The sequence below is a fragment of the Malania oleifera genome, chromosome 6, assembly GCF_029873635.1.
Source record: "Malania oleifera isolate guangnan ecotype guangnan chromosome 6, ASM2987363v1, whole genome shotgun sequence".
Classification (NCBI taxonomy): Eukaryota; Viridiplantae; Streptophyta; class Magnoliopsida; order Santalales; family Ximeniaceae; genus Malania; species Malania oleifera.
Window position 1 is genome coordinate 85964789 of NC_080422.1, and position 17186 is coordinate 85981974.

Genomic DNA, 17186 nt, shown 5'->3' on the forward strand with positions numbered 1-17186 from the left:
TCGTCGACGAGGCCTGCTATTCTTCTGAAAATCCTTCCTTTTTCCCTTATTATTCATTAATCCATTTCATTTATTATATTTTCTAATTATTTTAAATTTTTGGGTCATTACATGATGTGTGATGAATAACACTACAAGATTTTCACAAGAAAACCTTATTATTTAAATAAAAGAATTAAATTCTCCAAGACTTTTAGTAATGGTTTAGTTTCGTCACTAAAAGACAGGAAAGGACTATTAGTCACAAACCAAAAACCGTCATTAAAAGTCTGGGACAAGACTAATAGTGATGGATATAGATCCGTGACTAAAATTTAAAATAATAATGATGGGTATGAATCCATCACCAAAAGTAAAGTCAATACTAACTGTTCTGTTTCGTCATTAAAAAACAAGAGATGACTATTAATGACGGACTAGAAACCGTCACTAAAAGTCCAAGACAAGACTAATAGCGAAGGTTCCTAATTCATCACTAGTCGATAGGTTTTTAGTGATGAATTTAGATTCGTAACACTAAAATCTTCTGAAAAATTTTCAATTCAAAGTACAACAAGTTTTAGTAACGGTGTCCACCATTTTAGTGATGGTTGTCAGCATCACTAATAGTTTAGTATTAGTAATGGTTGTTTGGTTTGTCACTATTAATCAAATGAGACAACAGTTATAGTTACCAATTTAGAATCATCATTAGGTCGTGACTAATAATTAATAGTAATGATTTGCTATTATTAATGATAGTTTTCTACCGTCACTAAACGTCTAATCTTTTGTAGTGAGTTGCAACATCTGCAGGTACAAAACTCCAAAGATGAGCAAGAAAAACACCTAAAGCCATCTAGAAAAAAAAAAATGAAGATTCATGAATCATAGCAAGTGCTATATTAGATGCATCAATGACCATGCAAAAGGAAGTGTCACATATCTGCGAGTGTCAGCCAAACTGACACAATCAAAAGGAAAAGCTAAATTTCATATATGGTATTTACAGTGTGTTTTGTGACTGCCAGTGTAAACATGGGTATAAGTGACGATCCAGTATAACAATTTTTTAGTATTCAAAGAAATAATTATCTCCATCTGATCGGAGCTCCATCTGATGTCGCCTCCCTTCCTCTCCCCCTGCCAAACGCGACACATGTAGCCCTTCCACAAACATGCGTTCGATTTGCAGGGAAACAGATTGGCCATAAAAAAGGATCATACCTTGTGTGCGGAGAAAGCAATGAGCAGGCAAAAATGGCAACGAACGATGCCGAGGACGAAGAACGAAATCAGCGTGAAAGAGAGGGAATGGAACTATAATTTTAAAGCAAATTTGGAAGAAATTTACAGTGTACTTAGTTTGTGGAATGGAATGGAACAGAAAATGAATGGAATGATTTTGTGGTGAGACTAAGTGATAAAAACAGCAAATATTAAATTTTGTATTATTTCATTTAAATTGTCATAAATTCAAATTTAAGGTTTGAAATTTATATTTTTCAAAAACATTAGAGTGGGTTCGACTAAACATATTTTTATTTCATTTATAGTTCTTTTTTTAAAAATTACAAAAATATTGCCCCACTGTTTAGCTTCCTAACATTTGTATAGAAAAGTAATTATTTTTTAAACTTTTTTATGCAATTGATATATAAAGAAATTCAGCTTTGATTTTTTGTAATTTTTTTTAAAAAAAAATTAAAATTAAAATGAAGAAAATAATTTTTTTTTTTCAGAACTGAAGCTTTAGGGATCCACTGAGGGTAAGAATCAGAAACTTAAAAAGGAATTTTACTCCCCCCCAATTCTTCCTAAGAGTCAAATGGAGAATTCAACTTCATTTCCTCATCCTCATTTTCTCTCCCCACCTTAATTTTCAAAATCAACGACTGGGAAATCCAGAAGCAGTCAGACCAGTCTCATGAAGAGGAAATGGTTTATTTATCTTGGGTTTTGCAACCTACATAATCAATTTGAAAGGCTTTCCAGAGAGAGAGAGAGAAAAGGGGAAACTTGGCTACAATTGTTGTGGGTTTGAGGCATGGAAATAGCCTTTTGTAAAAAAGGCAATGTAGGATTGCTTACCATACACCCATTGTGATTTGTCCCTTCTCCGACCGCATCCACAGAAGCTTTGTGCACCAGTTGCACTTTGCAGAGTTCTTTCAAGAGAGAATTGAGCCTTATTTCTCGAAATACAAAAACCCGACAAATAGGCCAACTGCCTTACAAGTTTCGACCATGGAGATTGGTATAACAAACTCCAATAGCAAAATCAAAAACAATATCCGGCTTTAAAAACAAGCTGATATGAATCCAAATATCACCAATCCATGGAGATGAAGCAATATGGGTACATTCATATTTCTGCTCAATCTTACAGAGGAGAGATAATATTACATGCTTTTTCCAGAAACATCCATGTTCAACATCCTGTGCTAATGAGGGACAGGAAGACTTTGAGGAACTGCTTCATGGGGGAGGTCTGGCATTGCTTGAAACTTGCAATCAGATGGATTCAATGGATTGGAATCACTACTGCTGATGTTTTCTTCTGCTGAGATGCAGTTGATAAGGCATCCTAGGACCTTCTCGAGCTCCTCTCCATCAACCCATTCATGGACTTCTGCCTTGATGAGCATTGGATTGCTGCGTATGCGTTCCCACAGAGGAAAGTTTCTTCGTGGCATCACATGGTCACCTTCTATAAGCTTCAAAGTTGGGCAGTAATCACCATTTCCATCTCCAAGGTAGATGAATCTCCTTCCACCATTCTGAGAAACAGAAGCTCGAATCCGCTCAATCACCAGACCCTAGGGTTGAATTCATGACTAGAAATTTAATTACAAAAGAAGAAATGAACTTCAAATCGAAATAAGCCTGAAAGTAAAATGTCATAGAATCATTCACTTTGATATTTCATTTCAGTATTCTTCAGTTCCAACAATTAGATCATAATCCTAAAACCTTGTAAAAACTATTGCCCTAGCTGTTAGGTTGTCCCTATGTTTATTTGAATAAGCTTATTGAATGAAATCATTAACAATTATAAAATATTAATGTAAGTTCAGTCCCACATCATCTCTGTGAGCAGTTCAAAAATCAGTATAAGATCCTCTTAGTCCTCTCTCCTTAACACCTTGGTTTTGAGGATAAGTTCTCTAACATGGTATCAGAGCTGAGCCTTGGGCTGCTTGGCTCCTCCGTGGGTTGGACTTCTCCTCGCCTCATTTCCCCTATGGGCTCTTCTCGCCTCATTTCCCCCATGGACTCGAGGAGGAGTATTAATATACATCCAGTCCCACATCGTCTCTATGAGCAATTCCAAAGCTAGTATAAAATCCTCTTAACCCTCTCTCCTTAATACCTAGGTTTTGTGGATGAGTTCTCTAACATAAAACTCATTCTCCCACCTTGACTTACATTTGAATGCTTCCATTGTCATGGCAAAAGAAACATAGTTGATCTAGTTGTTACAATTTAGCATGTATCCAAAATTCTTTGGACCAACCAATTGGACACCTTTCGCTAAAAACACTAGAGGAAAAAACAAAAAAATCTCTGGTGATTACTTCTGTCAATTAATCAGCTTTTCGGCCTAAACTTCTGTTGTGTAATTGCATTTTTTGGCTCTTTAAATTTTTTTTTTTATGAATTTTTATCTTTTAGCCAATGAAATGAAATTGACCAGTTTAAAGTTTGTCATTTAAAGGAAGTTTTTTTTAGTCTTTGTTGAAGAGTGGATGACCATAGTTCATAACCTGCCAAAGACCATTAATGTATTTAAGTGCTGAAATGGAATTGCATGTGTGTGTGTGTGTGTGTGTGTGTGTGTGTGTGTGTGTGTGTGTGTGTGTGAGAGAGAGAGAGAGAGAGAGAGAGAAGCAACCAAACTTCCATATGATTTCTAAAGCCCACTAATTATTTCTAATTTTGGAAATACTCTTAAGAATTCATAAACGCAAGAAACATTTGCTATAGAAACAAGCACTTGTTGAAATTAGGCAAAGCCGCAAAAGACCAAAAAGATAACAAATTCAAGTGAACAGTTTGCTCACCATCAGCCAAGGCAGTCCTAACTGCACGTTTTCTATCCCAATTCACATGTTAACCGGAAGGAAAGCACAAATGATCATTATGGGAAACCAAATCAGGTCATACTGGTTTTTTGGATACCATTTTTACCCATGTCAACCAACAAATTTGTTAAAAACATATGTTTATTTTATTTATTTATTGTGGCTTTTATCATAGCCGTTGGATCGTCTCTATATCCAACAGTTGTGTGGTGTCATATATATGTTTGGGAAAATATACGAATTGCTTGTCATTTTGTGCAAGGAGAGCTAGGGAAGGATTCTCTCAAGGAAGAACTTTTCTTCAACGAGTTAAAGGTGAAGGGGTGTACAGGGGATCTGGGATCGGGGAGAGAATGATCAGATCTTGTACTGTCATCGTTTCATAGTGGATTTTTCTCAAGGTGCACGCTTCATGGATGTAAGCAACCTTATCGAACCACGTAAAATCTCTCGTCTCCATTTTTCTATTAATGTTTTTTGTGTGATTTATTTTGTTGATCAAAAGATTAAAATCGCTGCGCGTCAACAAGTGGTATCAGAGCACAATTTCAATTGGGTGCAGATCTGATAGATCAGATCAGATGGAAAGAAATTTTTTGGATCTAAAGTTTTTCCGCGAGAGTGATCAAGATCAGAGCGGCTTGTTCAGATCGGATTGAGGTACATGAAGATTCAGATTAGGTGCCAGAAAATTATTCTAGAATTTTTCAATTGAAGGAGGATCATTTTTTAATTGAAGGTGCGAAAAAAAAAATTTGGAAGAAAAAAAAAATTTCACAGATGAAGAACATGATGAATAGTGCCAGAATTGGGTGACAGACTCGGATTCAGAATCGGGTCGGAGCGCGGGTCAAGGCGCAGATCCTCCCCGTGGAGCGCTGACCTCACGTTGATGCAAAAGCTGACGCAAGCACCGTTGCTAACGTCATCCTAATAGGTGCTAACGTTACTGCTGACGTCCGAGGAGAGAAAAAAAAAATTTTAAATGGCGAGTACTTCGACGACCAAGTTCGAGGTGGAGCCCTTTAATGGGAAAAATAATTTCAGTCTGTGGCAGAGCACTGTGAAGGATGTGTTGGTCCAACAGGGACTGATTAAGGCACTGTATGGGAAAGACAAGAAACCAGAGACCATGTCAGATGATCAGTGGGAGGAGCTAGAAATGAAAGCGGTAAGTACCATTCGCTTAAGTTTAGCTCCAGAAATTAAATACAGTGTGTTGAATGAAACATCACCAACTGAGCTTTGAAAAAAATTGGAGAATATTTATATGTCCAAGTCCCTAGTTATAAACTGTATTTGAAGAAACAGTTGTATCAGCTGAGGATGATGAGGGCATAGAAGTCAGAGACCACCTCAATTATTTCAATAAGATAATCACGCAGTTACTGAGTATTGAGGTAAAAATTGAGGAGGAAGATAAAGCACTGATTTTTTTATATTTGCTTCCCATTTCACTTGATATTTTGAAAACCACACTACTGCTAGGTAAGGAGACTCTCACAGTTGATGAGGTGACTACTGTCATTCTGGAGAGTAAGAATTTTTACAAATCAGATCATCCAGGACATGGAGAAGGGTTGGTGGCTAAGGGTGAGTCTAGCCAACAACAGGGTAGGAGTTCTAGCAGGGGCAATCGGAATCGAGGGAAATCTCGATCCAAGTTCAGGGGTAAGAGCGGGAACTGGAGGAGTGGTTGTTTTTATTGTGGGAAAGACGGGCATATAAAGAAGGACTGTCTAAGGAGGAAAGGAAATATAGAGGAAAAGAATAGGAAGAAGACTGAGCAGGCTACTGTAGTGGAGAGCAGTTCATCAGTTTTTGATGGGGATCTTTTGGCTATTACTACATGTTCCAGTTACTTAGCCGATACCTGGACTTTGGATTCGGCGTGCTCATATCATATGTGCATAAAAGGACTGGTTTGACCCCTATGAACCAATATTTGGAGGGACGGTGTTGATGGAGAATGATGCTTCCTGTGGTATTCTTGGTATTGGAACGGTTAGAATCATGATGTTTGATATTGTGGTTAGAAACATTTGGGATGTGAGGCATGTTCCAGATCTAAAAAAGAATCTGATTTCCTTGGGCTCTTTGGACAGTAATGGTTTCTCTTTTTCAGTTAGGGATGATATGCTAAAAGTAGCTAGAGGTTCACTGATAATAATGAAGGGTCATTTGAGGAACAATTTGTACACTTTGGTGGGTAGCACAGTGACAGGTGGAGTTGCAGCTAGTATCTCTTCAGATACAGATACAGATACAGATACAGATGATACTACTCTATGGCATATAAGGCTGGGTCACATGAGTGAGCATGGTTTGCAAGAGCTGCACAGGCGAAATTTACTATGAGGTAATTCTTGTTGTAAACTTAAGTTCTGTAAATATTGTTTGTTTGGTAAACAGCGCAGGGTGAGTTTCAGAACAAGAAAGCATACGAATAAGGAGGTGCTGGAGTACATTCATTCAAATGTATGTGGTCCAGTACAGGTACAGTATCATAGTGGTACTATTTATTTTGTCTCATTTATTGATGACTTTTCTAGGAAAGTCTGGGTGTATTTTCTGAAGCACAGGAATGAGGTATTTTCAGTAAGTTCAGGGAATGGAAAGCTCAAGTAGAGAAGCAAACAGGGAAACAGGTGAAGTTTCTGAGATCTAATAATGGACTAGAGTACAAAAACAGCCAATTCATTGACTTCTGTAAGGAAGAGGGGATCACTAGGCACTATACAGTTCCACATGGGCCACAGCAGATGGGGTGGCTGAAAGGATGAAGGGAACATTACTAGAGAGCGCAAGGTGTATAAGGATTCAGGCTAATCTACCTAAATCATTCTGGGCAGAAACAATGAGTATGGTATGCTACCTAGTAAACAGGTCTCCTTCTGCAGCTATTAATGCAAAGATTCCTGAGGAGGTATGGACAAGTAAGCCAATAGATTACTCTGTGTTGAGAATATTTGGTTGTCCATCGTATGTGCATGTGCAGGAATAGGACAGATCAAAGTTAGACTCTAAGTCCAAACCGTGCGTATTTCTTGGTTTCCAAGAAGGAGTGAAGGGGTACCAGTTGTGAGACCCTATAGCATGGAAGGTGGTCATTAGCAGGGATATGGTCTTTGATGAAGAAGTCATGTTGAAGGAGAATGCTGATAAGAAGAAGGAGTCTGATTCAATAGGAGTACCTATTCAGGTGGAGCTGGACAGTATTCAGAATTCGGGTACGGGTAATACTCAGACTACTATTGTTGATTCTGTTGCACAGGATACAGTGAGACAAGCTACAGTTCCTCAAGAAATTCCTCAGACAGGTGATAGACAAGAGCCTACAGGGCTAGCCACCGACAGAGAAAGGAGGAATGTTAAGCCTCCGGTTAGGTATGGGTTTGAGGATTTAGTTGCATTTGCTCTGATTACTAGTAGTGAAGATCCTTCTGATTTTCAAGAGGCAGTTCAGAGTTTTAAACAAGATAGTTGGCTTGGAGCCATGGTTGAGGAGATGGAGTCTCTTCATAAGAATGGCACTTGGGTGTTGGTTCAGAAGCTCAAGGACAAGAAGCTGATTGGTTGTAAGTGGGTTTTCAGAAAGAAAGAACCTACTTCAAAATCAGAAGGGATAAAATATAAGGCCAGGTTAGTAGCAAAAGGATACAAACAAAAAGAACATATAGATTATAATGAAATATTTTCTCCTGTTGTTAAACATGCTTCTGTTAGATCCTTATTAGCATTGGTTGTCATGCATGATTTAGATCTGGAACAAATGGATGTAAAGACAGCTTTCCTTCATGGTGAGTTGGAGGAAGATATCTTTATGGAGCAACTGGAGGGGTTTGTGGAACAAGGTAAAGAGCACTAGGTATGTAAGTTGAATACGTCTCTTTATGGTTTAAAGCAATCCCCTAGGTAATGGTATAAGAGGTTTGATTCTTATATGTTGAGGATTGGGTATGTTAAAAGCAGTTATGATAGTTGTGTTTACTTCAAATTGCTTAACAATGGTGTATATGTGATCCTTATGCTATATGTGGATGACATGTTGATTGCCTCTAACAGTACTAATGGGTTGAAATGAAGGATCTTGGTGCAGCTAAAAAAGATCCTTGGCATGGAAATCAAGAGGGACAGACAATAGAAGAAGTTGTGGTTGTCACAGGATAAGTATATTGAGAAGGTGTTGGAAAGGTTTAACATGGATGAGGCTCTCTAGCTGCTCATTTTCAGTTGCCTGCTAAACCGTGTTCTTCTACTGATGAGGATAAGTTAGATATGGCTAGTGTGCCTTATGCCAGTGCAGTAGGGAGTCTGATGTATGTTATGGTATGTAGTAGACCAAACTTGTCATATGCAGTTAGTTTGGTAAGCAAATATATGGCTAATTCAGGTAGAATGCATTGGAATGGGGCGAAATGGATTTTCAGATATTTGCGTGGCACTTCTAATTATGGTATCCTATTTGAAAGTACTAATGATTGTAATGTTTAGGGTTATGTGGACTCCGATTATGCAGGTGATTTGGATAAGAGGAGGTCTACTTCTGGCTTCATTTTTACCATGGCTGGTGGTTCCATTAGTTGGAAGGCTATGTTGCAACCTACTACAGCTTTGTCTACTACAGATGCTCAACACATACCTTTGGCAAAGGCAGGTAAGGAGGCTTTGTGGTTAACTAGACTGATTCAGGAACTTAGTATTATGCAAGATAGGTTACACGTATTCTGTGATAGTCAGAGTGCGATCCACTTGCAAAGGAATCACCGTCTACCACTCTCGCACGAAGCATATTGACGTGCGGTACCATGTAGTTAGAGGTGGGTTGAAAGTGGTAAATTCCAGTTATTGAAGATCCACACAAATGGAAATGCTGCAGATATGCTCATGAAGCCTGTTACATTAGCTAAGTTCAAGCGCTGTCTGGACTTAGTTAATGTAATCTCTAGTTGATTGTGGACAAAGCATCCCAGAGCATGGGGATGAAATGTTGTACTTGGCTGTGATTAAAAGTCAAGGTGGAGATTGTTAAAAAAATATGTTTATTTTTATTTATTTATTGTGGCTTTTATCACAGTCATCGGTTCGTCTCTAAATCCAACGGTTGTATGGTGTCATATATATGTTTGTAAGTCATGGGAAAATATAGGGATTGCTTGTCATTTTGTGCAAGGAGAGTTAGAGAGGGGTTCTCTCTAAGAAAAACTTTTCTTCAATGGGTTGAAGGTGAAGGGGCGTACAGGGGATCTTGGATCGGAGAGAGACTAATCATATCTTGTACTGCCATCATTTCATAGTGGACTTTTCTCCAGGTACACGCTCCGTGGACGTAGGCAACCTTGCCGAACCACGTAAAATCTCTCATCTCCATTTTTCTGTGAATGTTCTTTTTGATATTTATTTTATTGATCGGAAGATTAAAATCGTTGCGCGTCAACAAAATTCAATTTCACTAAGTATGACAAATCAACCAGCTAATCATGGAATTGAGAAGTGGCCAGAAGTTTGGAAGACATGTTCCCCAATCAGCAGTCAAATACAAGAGATGAAGAGACTAATATAAACTTTAAAACAAAATGAATAAAAATAAGGAACATAGCTGAAGTAAATCAATTAGATACCTTGCACAAATTTGAAGGGCATAGACGGCAACCATGAGGAGTTGAGTTGAGAACATGGTAAGGGAAGATCCTAAGCCTGCCTTCTTCATCCGCAAAGGTGGGGTTTGTGATGATCTCTGAGAAACAGCCTAATAATCCATGATGCTCAAGTATTGTCTCTATGAAAAATTGATTTGCATCGCTCACTATCCTTAAGTCGCACCTAAAGCAAACCCATGATCATAATTCTCATATTAGCACAGCAAAATACTAATTTACAATAAGTAAACAAATGTGAACCATGAAGAAGATGGTGAACAAATACCCAAACGCATGGGCACCTTTGATGGCTGCAATAATCCGGGGATGCAATGGAACACGTTTCAAGCAGTCTGCGATTTCATGAACTGTTTTTCCCTGTGAGTGGAGCTCCTTCATCATACAATCCTTCAAATTCCAAACAGAACAGAGCAAATTGGTTCATGGTTAATGCAAAAAACCTACATTACAATACTGATTTCACGCCTCACAAGATACCCCAATAGTAAGGTTATGTTTGAAAGTACAGCCTTAGATTTGAATTTGGACGGAACTCGATATAATTTAATATAACATTTTGTCTAAATTCACAGAAATCTAAATTCAATTATCAAAATCCGACAAGGGCATGCGACAGCCCCGCAATTGGGATTGCAAAGGTCTGATTCCTTGTTGAAGTAAAGCTACAATTAAACGTACATTCGTAGTGCTGTTCTATTTACGACAAATCCCTCTGTTACAAATTTAAAAAAGAAAAAAATAAAATCATTTGTACGATTAATCAAACTAAATCGAGCAAAAATCTAAGATTTCGTTGATCGAATTAAACAGACGAAGATTTCCAAGGAATGCAACGATTAAACGAACGAATCATACTGTTAAATAAATAAAATGTATAAACAACTTAATTAACAAAGCTTGAACTAAACTAACTAATTGTTAATACACATCTGTTAATACTAAATCGACAAGCTTTTAGAAAGCTATGGAATTGGAAACTAACCATGAGAGAGTTCCAGGGCATGGTGGGACGAAGCTGATGGAACAACTGGGTCAGACCCATCTCCACCACCACCCAATTGTCGCTGTCGCCGTCGATTATCGTCCGGTCAAAGTCGAAAACAACCACCGTCGGTGCCGCCATTCTGGGTTGTTTTCCGGCGGCAGATTAAAACCGCTTCCTGGACTCACCACCGCCCACTGATTCGCCGAGAGCAATTGGATCCTCGGTTCGGGGAATTACGGAGTTTATTATCTGCTGCTCCGCGCGCGCATAGACCATAATGCCGGGTGATAACAGCCGTTCGATTTTGAGAAGAAACCATTGCCGTTTGAAATTTAAGAAACCAAGTTTTCTCAATAATTTAAAGTTTTTAATAACCAAATATTAAAAGTTACTAACTATCTACTAATTTATATTATATAAATTCAACTTTTGCTTTTACTTTTTGTGATTTCAAAGCTAAACGGCTTTTTATAGGTAAAAAATAATTTTTATAATGATTATTTCAATTTTAAATTATTAACTTTATTTAAGGAATAAATTAGCTACACTTGCACTTTTTTAAAAATTATTTTTTTAAGTCAAACTCAACTTTACCTAATCCAAGCCCAATAGATCAAATAATATAAAGCAAAACAGTCACTTTATTTAAGATTTAATTATTTTTTACTAGAATAAATTTACCAAATTAAACAAGTGAGAACAGATAAAGTAAGCAACTAATTTAATTAATTATATTTAATTAAAATATCAGGTTTCGAGTTTTGAGGGTTACAATATTTTATTCGAGATAACACTTTAATATTTAGGTGAAGAATGATAAAGGGATGAATATATTTTCTAGACAGTTTAGTGGAGTGTTTAAAGGATCTCAGACACTATATTCTTAAAAAAGTAATTAATTAATTACATTGAAATATTTCATGAATCAGCCCAAATTGAAATATATATATATATATATATATATATATATGCATTTACAAGTGTATTAAAGAAAATAATTAATAGGTTTTAATACCTCTAATATGGAAGTCTCATGATTCGATTTTCTATTGCGTGTTTTTTGAGAAATTACAAAGTGGGACAATCAAAACACATTAGATTTTAAATATCTAACAAATTCTTAAATTGCCAAAATTACAAGAAATATTGATTGAAATAGAAATACTATGAACTAAAAAATATTTATGATTTAAGAATGTAATTAATTGTCTTAAATCTAACATTAATCAAGGAACTTCACCTAATAAGTTGTCATGATTCAAATATAGATATGTTTCATAGTTGGACCTTTAACAAAAAATAATAAATGAAAAGAAAAAGAACAATGATTGAATGCCTAGACACTATGATTTTGAGAAAGTGATAGATTTCAAATATTTACAAAAGCAAAAAGAAAAGAGTTCGATATTATAAAATGACTTCAGGAGAGCTTTTATCCTTGTACTAATTCAATGAAAAACTCTCATCAAAGAAAGTGATATAACATGAACAAAACTTTACTTTTGCATGCTATTAATGTTTTACTCATCTTAATACCATCCAAACAAGGCCTGGGGCCGTAGGCTGTCGCCCAAGAATCACCATAAAATTGCATTTGACCACAACCCCTACTTCACTTTTACCTGCCAATATAAGGAGACACAAGGCCTAATGATTATAACACACTTTTTTTCTGTCAAGCCCTGTAAAAAAGAGCTCATCACCCCTGCATCTGCCTGTCAACTGTCAAGAAAAGACACCCAAGCCCAACCCCACACACCCTATGAGCCATAGAACCCACATTTCTCCAATTATGGAAATGGGCAAACCTTGCCTAACACTATCATTGCCCAAAAAATAGAAGACCATTGACAGCCGTCTTGAGTGGCTGCCAGCCTCTTCCTAGCATTACCCTTTTAAGGCAATAATGCATTTTGACAAAATATATTTCACAGCTCAGGGGAGGAGAGGGAAGAGAGATTTGGGTTAGCACATAATTTCATTTGGTTTCACTAATATTAATTTGCTCATCATCACAAATAAATGCCTCTTTTTTAAGGATGTACATACAGCTCAATCACGAAAGTTTATGACTTTACTACAAATGAATGAATTCAACTCCTCTATCTCCCTCTCTCTCTCTCTCTCCCTCTATTCTTTTTTTAAAAAAAACCTTTCATTCCATATCTACAATATTCCAACCAACCCACATTCCCCCCCCCCCCCCTTCCTCCCTCAGGGAATCAAAATTTACTGAACACAAAATTAACTGGACTTCTGAATCACTTTAGAAGCAAGCAAAGCAAAATATCCTTCTACTTCCTTTCCTTGCACTTCAAGCATGGAACGAAACACGTGTCTTTATCGGTTTTAGCTTCAACCCCATGCTTTCTGGAGAGAGAAGCTCCGGGGAGATGCAAGAGGGGCTGAGAGGGCTCCTTGGGCTCTCACTGAAATGGCACGGCCGATACAATCCATATCCCATAAGGAAGTACTCCATTGGTATCAGCATTGCATGCGGCTGCTCCTCCGTCACCATTGATCCACAAGCCTGAACCTGCACAACAACAAACTCAATCCCTCTCAGCCACTTACCACAGAATTTAGCCACCCAAAAAAAAAAAAAAAGAGGACAAGAAGACAAAAATATAAGGTATACACGCTTGGATTTGTTCACGCCATGATCCGTCACATACCTCAACTAAAGCACTGTATCTTCTATCAAGCTTCGAAGTCATGTGGAGGGCCTCCGAATGGAAAGGAGAATTATCCCCCACAAATATGAGGGTTCGGCACCTGAGTCTCTTCAATCCTTCGGTGATATCCGGTCTCCTGTTAGTTGGCAAAAATAAAGTTGATTAAAAAGCACTTTAAAACATCCAACACTGGACAAGGAACCTGCAAAGAGCTAAGGAATACTAACTAATATGAAATATCCTATGGTGCTTACCTATCAATTGCTTGAAGAAACCGCAACACATTTATGCTTTGCCTCTCATCTAGCAACTGAAAAAAAAACAACAAATCATAGGAAGTTAATAAAAATTATGTCATTTTTGAAAATTTTATCATACAAAGGAAAAAAATTAATGAATAAACAAACGATTCAGTCAAATTAGCAGTTTGAGAAAACATAAAAAGAAGACTAGCTGAAGCACTCACTCTTCTGCATGCTTGAACTATATCTGATTCAGGAACTTCTGCACTACCACGGACTTCCTATTGTGGATAAAAGCAAGTGCATTAGTGCAAGTGAGTCAGAAAAAAGGGGGTTGGAGATAACATTGCAAGACAAGAAAGTCTAAAATACCTTGCTGAAGTACCGCTGAAGTAAACAATCCTTCATCAAACCACACATCCCATAGAAATATAGCAAATTTGACATCACCTGCATATAGAAGTAATTTTATGGTAATATTGAAGTTTATATCTTTTTCCAATTAAAGATGAAAGAAGGGATCAAAAAAGGAACCTTGTTAAACAACCACTCCGACCAAGAGGGTGTCTTGCAGAGAGGGGAAACAAGTATTAAACCAAGAACACGCTCCCTATATTTCATCTGTAATTCAAAACTTGAATTAATTAAACCATGCAGAATTAACTTTTTGCTGCATTAATGACACCATTCCAGAAGGAACATACGGCGAAAAGTGTGAGGACATAAGCACCCGCTGTGACGCCCATGCACATTACTGCACCAAGCCTAAACAACAAGACATTTATGCCATCAGAAACAATTTCTGAGGACAAATTTCCTATCATAAAACCTTTCCAAGTGATCAGTAAGAGAAAAGGAAAAAGATTCAACAATTTTTAACTCTATTTCATTCAAGTTCTGATAAAAATCAATAAAAGTGTAGAAGACAGCAACAATGAACTATTAAGTGACAAAATTTGAACTCCATTCTCACCCAAAGAAATTGAGCACCTCATTGACCTGATCAGCTAGGTCATCAACAGAAGGCACAGGATCATCTGGACAAAATGCAGCAGCTCCCAACTGCAAGAACTCTTGTACAAGGTCCAGAAGAGAGATTATGTGAGTAATAAAACTCAAAAGAAATGAATCCAGAATATAGAACCTAAACAAATCAATTCAGGAAATGGAACCAATTATCATAAAAATGCATCTCAAACCATTCAATTCACTGACCTCATGTCCAGGAGGACTAATATGGTAAATGCAGAAGTTGTGGAGCAGCAGTGAAGCCGCTTCAGGGAAAAAGAACAACCCTTGGAAACAAGACATGTCTGCACAAGCACATAGACGGAAAAAAATTTTGTTAGGTTCATGCATGCTTTAACCAAAATGAAAAGAACTTTGTATCTCACAAATCAACTTCTAAAATTTGTGAATTGTTCTGGTTATATACAAATTACATAGGTAAATATGTAGAAACAACTGGATGAATTACACAGGTTGAATATGCAAGAAACCTAAGAAAAGCTACAACATGAAAACAATGAACTTACGATTTAGAGCTAAATCAGGATAAGTAACCAGTGCTGGCTTGTCTTGATCTCCATACACAATTACAGACACAGAACCACGGCCAGTTTTTATAAAATGTTCCTGAGGAAAAAAATTACAGAAAAAAAGCTCATTACAAACAACAAAATCACCATGGAAAAAAACAATTTAAGAAACAAAAAGGTGAAACTACATTGAAATCATAACTACAATATAAACTTTCTCCAATCCGCAGGTATTAGTTCAGAAAGAGAAGCGTTTTTTTATAAGCAGTGGCAACCCTTTGACTCGCACATAAACCCATCAAATAAAGGAAAAGCTGAAGCTTTGTCCAGATATTTTATTCACACAAGGAGTTTGCCATGTGCACTGGCCTGGCCCCTTTTGTAACCCAAATAGCTCAATTTGTCTATGTGAAAAAAAGTAAAAGACATGTGTCTGTTGAATTCAATCATGGATTTTTCTTTAAAGATTAATAGAAGTTCAAAGAAGAGCAGGGAATCTTATTTAATTAAAGAAGGCACTGATATTTATCATTGAAAATCACCTACAATCTTTTTAAACTTGTTAAAAGAGATGTATAAGACAAAGAAAGGAATCAATGCGTTTCTAAAAACAAGAAAAACTACAGCATGCTTTGAATAATACAAAGGTCGCGAACAATTTACCAAACGATGCCAATTCACCGCATCAGAGAATTAATATCTAACGAGAAGAAAACATCAGAATATGGCAAGGGAGGGGATTAGAAGAAATAACAAAAGAGAAGAGCAGAAAACATAATCCTTTTTCCTATTCATACGGATTATCCAGTTTGAAGCTAATCCACAATCAACAAACCTCCATTTGCTTGCTTAGAAGACAAGAGGGTATAATTAAATAAACAAGAAAATAAAAGTTTTGGATGAATAATTTGTGTTCTAATTCATGGATTTTCAGCTAAACGAAGGCAGATAGTTGTACAAGCCTCGGTTGAGAAAAGTTCTTTAATTTCCAGAGTCCCCGTTCAGTATTTCATTTTCTTTATCATATCCAAATTTTCTAGGCAACCAAATGACGCTCAACTCCAAATTTATGACACCCGTTCACCCATCCAGCATAACAAAAAAGGACATAATTCAACAACAAAAAATGTAAAACACAAACAATCAGAGAATCCCGCTACGAAAGAAACAGGGCAAAAAAATATTTTAAAAAACCAGGAAAATAAAAAACACACTGCAAATCTGGTTAATCCAAACAGAAAACCCCAATATCCTCCTAGAGAACACCCCAAAAAAAAAAATCAAAAACTTGTATCAATCAGAGCACAGATCTACGTCAATAATCAACCATTTTCCAAAGCTTCAATCCATGTCAATGCCACATCAAAAACTAAAACCTTCCAGAAAAAAAAAATCAAACCCCAGAAAGCAAATTACCAATCCAAAAAGAAAAAAGAAAAAAGAAAAACATTATCCATTCATTTAACTCATTGCAATAAGATTATTCACACCTTTCCACCGAGTGAGATTGTCTCCATATCGACAGAAACAGAATCATTCAACTCTGCCATGGCCGCGGTTCTCTGCGCCTGAACAAAAAACCCCAACCCTCTCTCTCTCCTCCGACGCGTCTCTCTCTCTCTCTCTCCTCTCTCTCTCTCTCTCTCCCAACAAACAGATGTCTCAGGTTTGAATGCCTTATATACGAAGCGTCCTTCTCTCTCTCCTCTCTCTTTCTCTCTCTACTGCGATTATTAACCTCATTAACCTCCACCGACGCCTCCTCTTAACCCAGGGACTGCGCGGCCGTGTCCGCACCAACATATTATGTAACCGCGGTCAAGTCAAGGTTTAACCGCGGTAAAATATGGACAGCTTGGCCTCCTGCGCACGTGGCATATGTGGGCGGGCGCCATCGGATCAATGCGACGTCGTTTCTGGTTCCTTTGTTTATTTTAAAAAAATTCTTTCGAGGTCGCTGACCTGGCGGTTTCTTTTCCTCAATCGGTCCTGGTCAAAGCGGATTTTACCAAAATGGACTCG

At 37.2% G+C, this 17186-nt stretch overlaps 2 protein-coding genes across 5 annotated transcripts; both read right to left on the reverse strand.

Moving 5' to 3' along the window:
- Window positions 1-2148: 2148 nt before the first annotated feature.
- Window positions 2149-11032, reverse strand: LOC131158003 (thiamine phosphate phosphatase-like protein). Of its 4 annotated transcripts, none has more exons than XM_058112541.1 (4): window positions 10707-11032; window positions 9990-10111; window positions 9686-9887; window positions 2149-2798 (listed from the first exon to the last, which is right to left on the reverse strand). In XM_058112541.1, exons 1-4 carry the CDS (start codon window positions 10845-10847, stop codon window positions 2424-2426), a joined length of 840 nt encoding a protein of 279 aa, XP_057968524.1. In that variant the 5' UTR covers window positions 10848-11032; the 3' UTR covers window positions 2149-2423. The 4 variants fall into 4 exon arrangements, with proteins under 4 accessions (XP_057968524.1, XP_057968528.1, XP_057968525.1 ...); XM_058112545.1 differs by having other exon boundaries at window positions 2149-2759; window positions 9990-10081; window positions 10707-11010; XM_058112542.1 differs by having other exon boundaries at window positions 9990-10081; window positions 10707-11010.
- A 1642-nt stretch (window positions 11033-12674) lies between these two features.
- LOC131158320 (protein NDL1-like) lies at window positions 12675-16836 on the reverse strand. Its single transcript, XM_058113105.1, has 11 exons — window positions 16655-16836; window positions 15162-15261; window positions 14842-14939; window positions 14600-14688; window positions 14331-14391; window positions 14161-14247; window positions 13999-14076; window positions 13851-13907; window positions 13639-13694; window positions 13385-13520; window positions 12675-13245 (listed from the first exon to the last, which is right to left on the reverse strand). The coding sequence occupies exons 1-11, from the start codon at window positions 16712-16714 to the stop codon at window positions 13024-13026; spliced, it is 1044 nt and encodes a 347-aa protein (XP_057969088.1). The 5' UTR covers window positions 16715-16836; the 3' UTR covers window positions 12675-13023.
- Between the last annotated feature and the right edge of the window lie 350 nt (window positions 16837-17186).